The 7,516-nt window shown below is 43.2% G+C and overlaps 1 protein-coding gene across 1 annotated transcript in view; it reads right to left on the bottom strand.

Annotated features, from left to right (window-relative positions):
* The window catches only part of LOC121303304 (gap junction beta-3 protein-like), a 3,656-nt gene extending 2,102 nt beyond the window's left edge, over window positions 1-1,554 (bottom strand). Inside the window, exons 1-2 of the mRNA XM_041233895.1 lie at window positions 1,372-1,554; window positions 4-509 (exon numbers count right to left, since the gene is read on the bottom strand). Of these exons, the coding sequence (XP_041089829.1) occupies window positions 4-509; window positions 1,372-1,539 (674 nt within the window). The 5' untranslated portion in view covers window positions 1,540-1,554. The remainder of the gene's footprint in view (window positions 1-3; window positions 510-1,371) is intronic.
* Window positions 1,555-7,516: the final 5,962 nt, after the last annotated feature.

Below are 7,516 nucleotides of genomic sequence, written 5' to 3'. Positions count from 1 at the left end.
GGCTCCAGTTCACACTTGGAGAGCCGGGGCATGTCGTAGCCGTGGTAGATGTAGAAGAGGATGTAGAGGAAGGCTGCGTCAAAGCTGGCCTTGAAGACCAGGCTGAAGAAGTAGGTCCACCAGAGCCCGCCGCGCTTCTTCCCGGGGTTGGCGTAGAGATGGGAGCCCTTGTGGACCTTGGCGTGCTTCAGATCCTTGATCTCGCGGTACTTGACGTGAGCCACCACCAGGAAGGAGGGGCAGGTGACGAAGATGAGCTGCAGGGCCCAGAGGCGCACATGAGAGATGGGGAAGATGCTGTCATAGCAGACATTGGTGCAGCCAGGCTGCTGGGTGTTGCAGACAAAGTCCTTGGATTCATCGCCCCACACCTTCTGTGCTGCCACCACGAACACCAGCACTCGGAAGACGAAGACCATCGAGAGCCACACGCGGCCGAACACTGTGGAATACTTGTTGACCCCGTTGAGCAGACCTTCCAGAGACGTCCAGTTCATCGTGGCACAGCACTGCGAGGAGGAAGAGTGGGAGGAGGAGAAGAAGAAGAAGAAGAAAGGGTATTAGCTGAAACATTTGTCATTTGTACTGACATAATGCCGGAAATGAAATGAAATCAAGTGAATAAGTAAAATAAAAACACACAAACATGTACAATAACAATACATAAATAAATAACTAAAACCTTTTATTCTGAAACTGAACTATTGTGTCAAAAAATATAAATCAAGGGACTTGATATGTTCTAATAAACGAGGCATAAATGTACAATTATCAGGAATATATAATGTAGATGAACTTAAACTGTAGTAATATATTTACATGTGTGTGTTTGCATCTATCTATCTATCTATCTATCTATCTATCTATCTATCTATCTATCTATCTATCTATCTATCTATCTATCTATAAACACAAACTAGCAAATCTGAAAGTCAAGTGAAAGACTCCTGGGTACTTATTATTTCTTATTTCATAAACATTGAGAATCATAAATGCAGTTGATCATTTCCTAACCAATATTATCTTTCACACCAGGGTACACTGATACAATCTGATTACAAACCTCAAATACATACAGAAATAAAAATCAAGCAAAAATCAAAAAGAAGAAACCCAGAGAGGCTGATTATAATCAGATGTCTTACCTGCTATCTATCAAGCACAATAAAGAGCAGAGAGATTACACAGCGGCTGCAATGCCAGCCTCCGATGAACAGAAACAGCTTCTCTGAAATGCAGACAAACAGGAATGCAGCAGAGGCTCTCACACACCTTTGCATGGGCGGGATGGCAAAGCACTGAGTAGATCTAGAGACAGAGCAGAAACCAGCTGCGCATTCACACACGCTGCACACCACAGTCACCTAATACCTGTGTGACGCTGGGGGCTGGCAGCGTCACCTTCTGCTGTTTCTTTAGGGAACCCGTAACGACAAACTTGCACAAGATAATGTCACGAACCCCACCTGCGGTCTGCACTATGCACCACACAGAAATCACATGTGCAGCTTTGAAAGAAACGTATGGTACCGCAAGCATGCCTTTATACAGGCTGAGAGGAGGCTGGGGCTGGCAGAGGCAGCCTTGTTAATATGCCATACCTCGCTATTCCATGCTTTGTCATGCTTTGACTATGCTTTGCTTTACTGTGGGGACTTCTATAAGGGTGAAAAGGAGTCAGAGTAGATGCAGCTTGTTTGTCACAGTCCTGGAACACATAGGGCTTCTGTTATTGGTGGAAAAGAAATCAATTAAACAGACCGGTTTGTCTGAAAAGGAACTTTCCCTTGGGTTGGGAATGAAAGGTGTGTGTGTGTGTGTGTGTGTGTGTGTGTGTGTGTGGGGGGGGGCTTCGTCAGAGCGATGACTCGCGCATTCAAGTGATTTAAACAAATCAAAACCTGTAAGTGGCCATGACGAGTCATCAAATCCTTTTGCATATTGCAGAACAGACAAGACTAAACCATTGTGTTAAATTACAGAACAGAAACCAGTGCCGTGCGTCTGCAATTACGGGACCCAACAGACAGCACTTGGATCTCCAGTGCAGTCCTGATGCAGATGTGAGGGCTGCTGTTAACAACTAGAGAGAGAGGTGCACTGAGCCCCACCCTCGTGGGACCCCTGTGTTAACAAATACAGTCTCCGATATCCCTGCTCTATCCTCTCCTGGGGGCCTCGGAGAGACGGGTGGGAGTCTGTGAAGAGTCCCGAGGTGTTAGCTCAGAGATTAAAGGTTGCACCCCCACCCTCCTCTGATGGGATCTTTCTCCACACTCTCGGTGACTCATGCGTTCCTCTGGTCACGGTTGCAACAACAAGGATTTTTCATGGAACAAGGTTTGTGGTCACTGAGCCAAGCCTATGCTTATCAGGGAGCTAGCCACACAATCCTTAGGCATTCATTGTGAAACTGGTTTCATGTAGCAATGGCAGCCAGGCAAAAAGACTAGTGTTCTTTAACCTGAACAAAACTATAAATAAATAAATACAATAACCAAACTACAGCTTTCCTCTTTTATAATCATATACAGACAATACAACATTCCTCTTTCCTGTGCGCTATTCACTGTCTTTCTTAAATAATGCTAATGTTGTGTTAATGGTAATAATAGAATAATCATATTTTACAAAAACGCATTTGATCTACGATCGCTTGCGTAACTTTACAATGGGAAGTGCATTTAAACCCATTCCAAACCCAGTGGCACAATCGTTATCTCTTAGGTCGTGACATTTTGTTGAATAATTCTAGTTCATAGTTCACATAGTTCAACCAGCTCACTGTGTGAAAGCAGCTGCCCATACTGATGCAAACACAAGGACCAGGATCAAGCAGGACGTGCAAGACCGTCAATGCAGCAAGAGCTGTGCAAAGAGGAGGCAACAAGCAGCAGGGATCACACGCCTGCCCTGTGCAAAACATGCACGGGCACTGCTGGGAGGAGGCAAGGGATACATACATGCATCAAATAAGCAATTTGCAAGATTTGCAACACCACATTATTATCAATGGTAGCATCAAGGATTATGCAGCTGCACTGCAAAACATGCCTAAAATCCTCATACAAAGACATCTGCTGTCTTATTATGTAATAAAGATGGTTCTGAAATTAAAACATGGTAAAATCCTGGTGAGATCATGGTCAAGCACACTGGAGGCTGATGGGCGTGTTAAGTGCCTGGTAAAGTCTAAGTGTCTAGTTCAGAAAGTAGCGCAGAGGGCTGGTTCTCGTATTTGTAATGTAAGAAGTTGGAGATGGCTTTACCCCGCTGTCCACACCCAGGTACATCGAAACGTCGTATCACTGCAGTTCAATCTGGTGTAATCTGAAACCCTGCAATTTGCCTCATTAACAGCGTTTGTGAAAACGCTTGGCAGCGCGCACACCCGGAGAGCAGTGACGAGGGTTTTTACACAGCAAGGACGGCTCTATCATCTCCCTCCGAGATAATTAACATCTCTTTCCCTCTCATCACAGCACATCTTTTTATAAATCCTCTTTTCTTTGTTGCTGTGCCACGACAAGGGGCCAACTGTGCTATAATTATCTTGGTTTCATTCTGTATGTCACTATTCATTCAGGATATTTGAATTCTAATTGAAGAGGGAGAGAGAGAGAGAGAGACTTCTTCTGGCTTGCATAATCTGAAGGTATTCTTTGCCACTAGAGGGTGTAAATTCATCAGGTAGTGTTACTGTATCATTGTATCACCCAGTGCATTGAGAAAAGAAAATAGAACAAACTTGTAACCCTTTCTTCAGCAGGTTTCATGAGCTACAAACACCATTTAATGGGTCATATTTTCAAAGCTTTTCCTCCATTCTTTAATTAACTCCAATGTTTTTGAAAGGAGAAAATAAAAATCCTATAACTCAACTTCGGTTCGCATTGCCCGCTCTCCCAGACTGCACGAGATGATTTATACAAAACTGAAAAACACGCCACCATTTGCTTTTAAAATCACCAGTGAACATTTTGAAAACCCATAACATCCTAATCTCTGTGTATGCCTTAATTGCTCGTTTAGTAATGAATAATTACAAAATAAAGTCTTAACGCCTTTGCTTCAATGTGTCTTTGCCTTATTTCCTTTGTCGCCCCCTCAGTGATTATCTTGAATGTTTTTGGACCTCTAGTGTAGACCGGGGTCATCAGCGGCTCTCGTTAAGAGCTCTCAGCAGGGATCCTAATTAGTGTGATTACTTGAAGCGGCACAATCAGACCAGCGTTAATTGACACGAGGTAATTAGAGGCTCCTCGGCGAGCGCACCGCGGTATTTAAGAAAGACCCCAAGGTTTTGTTTCTTGGTTTTTCAGTGAGTGAAGGGTGTCCACAAACACAGAGCACTGGAGGGCTGACAACCATCCACGCTTTCCTTAGCCTTCAACCGAGACTGTGTTACACACTCCACTCAGGGACTGGACACTTCCATCAACGACGACAGCTTTATTTTAAGTTACGAAATATGTGTCCTTAGATATCAGTCTTAAAACTGTAACGGATCTGTCTATTACGAGAGAATGCATGTAAATACCAAGTCCCTGTCGTGTTTTGCTAATCAGATTCAACAGGCGATGTATTCTGTTTCCTACAAGGCTTGACCAGTTGAAGTGGGATTTCAGCTCCCGGAACTGTGTGCCGAACACCAAACACGCTGCAGCTGAAAGATTAACCATTCGGAGCTTATTACAGTAAATGCCAGGCCTGTGCATGTAGGGAGCTTTCTCCTCTGCGTGGCGAACCGCACAGCTGTCATCAATGACAGGGAGGAACAACTGAGTCGCAATCAGCTGCTGTCTGCCAGAATCACTTTGATCTGATTGCTTTTTTAAAAGAATCTTCAGCAAGGGACTTCTTGGAAGGAAGGCTGCGATCTTTGCTACATCAGTTTAGTAGCGTTTATTTATCAGACAACGCGAGGGCACAGTGTTGATGCGCTGTGATTTCTGATTCTCAGTTGTTCAGTGGTCTGTTACTGCACGGCGCACTGCACGCTGCGTACAGCAAAGCGGCGGCTTGTTTGTCTTGTTAGATGTTGAGGCTGGGAGGTGATACTTTCCAAACCCCAAGGGTGTGAATGTTGGACCACAGTTTCAAATGAAAAAAAGACAAAACAAATGCAAAGAAAGAGTGCTGCTCACCCAACTGTTCATAATAAGACTTTAATTCCATTGAGAGGTTCTGGTGACGTGTTAAACTACAAGAGCGGAACTACAAGAAGATTCTGTAGCTTTGCACGCCTAGTTCACAGATTGCATGCTGTGAGCTGCGCACGTCATTTTGTTCCCGAGATTCTCGTGTGAGATTTGAAGGCCAGTAGGGTTTGAGTTGGAGGCTGTGTGACAGGCCATGCGTGTAGCACCTGCTTACCTCCCCCCACTGGGCAGGGGCTTCCTGCCTTCACTTACAGCCAGACCCCGTTTGTCACATCTGAACTGCTTCAGATAATTCATGGGAGCAACTGAAGCACGTGTTCTTGTGCTGTGCCGAAGACTGAGGGATTTGTGACCCTGCACAGCGGTAATACTGTATATTATTATTATTATTATTATTATTATTATTATTATTATTATTATTATTATTATTATTATTATTATTATTATTATTATCTACTGGTCCTATCCAAGTATAATACCAGTGCATTCCCCTAAACAAACCTTATCTATATTTCTTTCAATCAAAGTTTAACTTCATGTCATAACCAAAACTAACCGAATAAACAGGGAGGGATTCCCTGGAGGCAAAATGCTTGTTGCTCTGTGCTCCAACCCTGTAGAGATTATAGTGAGAGAAATGCAAGGGAGGTAGCAGACATGCAGACAGACAGACAGACAGATAGACAGGTAGAGATTTGTTTTATGCACTAAGTGGCAGTAGAGTCTCTTCTTCACAATGTATTTGATGGTGCCCTGAAGATCTACATGCTCATTCTAATGAGATAAATAAAAAATAACATTTTAAATTTGGGATGGGGGTGGGGGTGGGGGGATAGAAAGCTAATGCCAGTAAGCCTAGCTGCTGGGCTGCACATAAACGTCTGTGTGTCTGTGACAAGACATCTGGGGGCGTTTCGAAAGACTTGCAAGCCTCATTCAGAGTATACAAATACACAGTAACAATCCCTTAACAAATGATCTTTACTGGCAATGCGGCAGTGGAGCTGTAGTGCCAGTGCAAGGGCTCTTTACCAAGGGTTAATGAAAGCACAGCTGCAACAGGGTGAGGCTGCCAATGGTACACTGCTACATCAGTCAAGTTTCAATTACAGTCCACTTCATTTCATTTCTGAAGAACTTTCTACCTTTTTCATTCGTGTTGCACAGCAATTGCAGTGATAGCCGTCCTTTTCTCTTTTCCTGCAAGTCAATATCCATGAAAGCGCTGGATAACCCAATCAAGGGGCTTCATGGCGGTGTCCTGGATGACAGTGCTGGCTCAGCAGACTCGAACAATACCTTAATAGCCTGTGTTAAACAATGGGAAGCAAAGTTATATTGTGGGCTAAATATATCTGAAGCTGTCAAATGTTTTTATGACGCCGATGACGCCCACACCTGTTCCTGTTGGTAATAAATCTAAATGAATGAAGCGCAGTAGTCTTTAGATGCCTGTGTTTGTGATTAGCGTTGGATAGGTGATATATTTAGATTTTCATTGTTTCGTAGCTCTTACAAATGCTTATCAAAGTAAAAGCATGGCAAAGTGTAATAAAGCATATTGAAAGCGTGGGGTGAAGCATATTAAAAAACATTGCAAACCATGTTAAACTATGGTAAATGCAGAGTGGTTATAGGTTAAATAGGTAGAATGACTGTGGTAACCTTTTAAAAATGGTTGTTCTGGACCAATTGTCACAGGGTGCTGTATTTAGAGGAAACAAATGGATCAACCCAGTGAATATATGGATCTCCTACCAGCTAGATTGAGCTAGTTGTCACTTCAGCACAGTAGTCCTTGTTCTGTTGCCAGAAGGCAGTGTGTTCATTGGAGGTCGCATGTGTTGATTTCTTGCAGTTGGTGGCGGCGGTGGGATATCGAACAATTCTGACAGAAGAAACAAGCAGGTGCAGTTCTTGTTTGAACAGACCCCAGAAAACAATTTCAACATGCTGGATTTAAAAACACTTATGCCTGAATACTGCTTCCTTTGAAAGTTTGACTGAATGGATGTCTTCACTGTCTGTAGATTGTTTAAGTGACCTTCAGATTTCATTTTTGTGAAGATGAATAACCCAGAAGGGGCTAAACTCACTGTAACGGCGTACAAAGACAGGCTGAGAAGATGTAGGGTCAGTTTAATCACAAACGCGTCCGCTTGAGCCTCATCAAATAGAAAACATTTATTGACGTTTTGTTCTTTTCTTATTTTAATGAATGAAGCCCAGCGTTTGAGCCCATCTGGGCTTTCTGCTCTATCCACAACAACACAAAAATAATAATAATAAAAAAATGTATTATTGTTTTAATTACCTCCAAAGCCTCTCCAAACTAGCATTAAGCATTTACTCTT

Source organism: Polyodon spathula, chromosome 32 (assembly GCF_017654505.1).
Source record: "Polyodon spathula isolate WHYD16114869_AA chromosome 32, ASM1765450v1, whole genome shotgun sequence".
In the NCBI taxonomy this organism is placed as follows: Eukaryota; Metazoa; Chordata; class Actinopteri; order Acipenseriformes; family Polyodontidae; genus Polyodon; species Polyodon spathula.
This window is presented reverse-complemented; position numbering and strand designations above follow the sequence as displayed.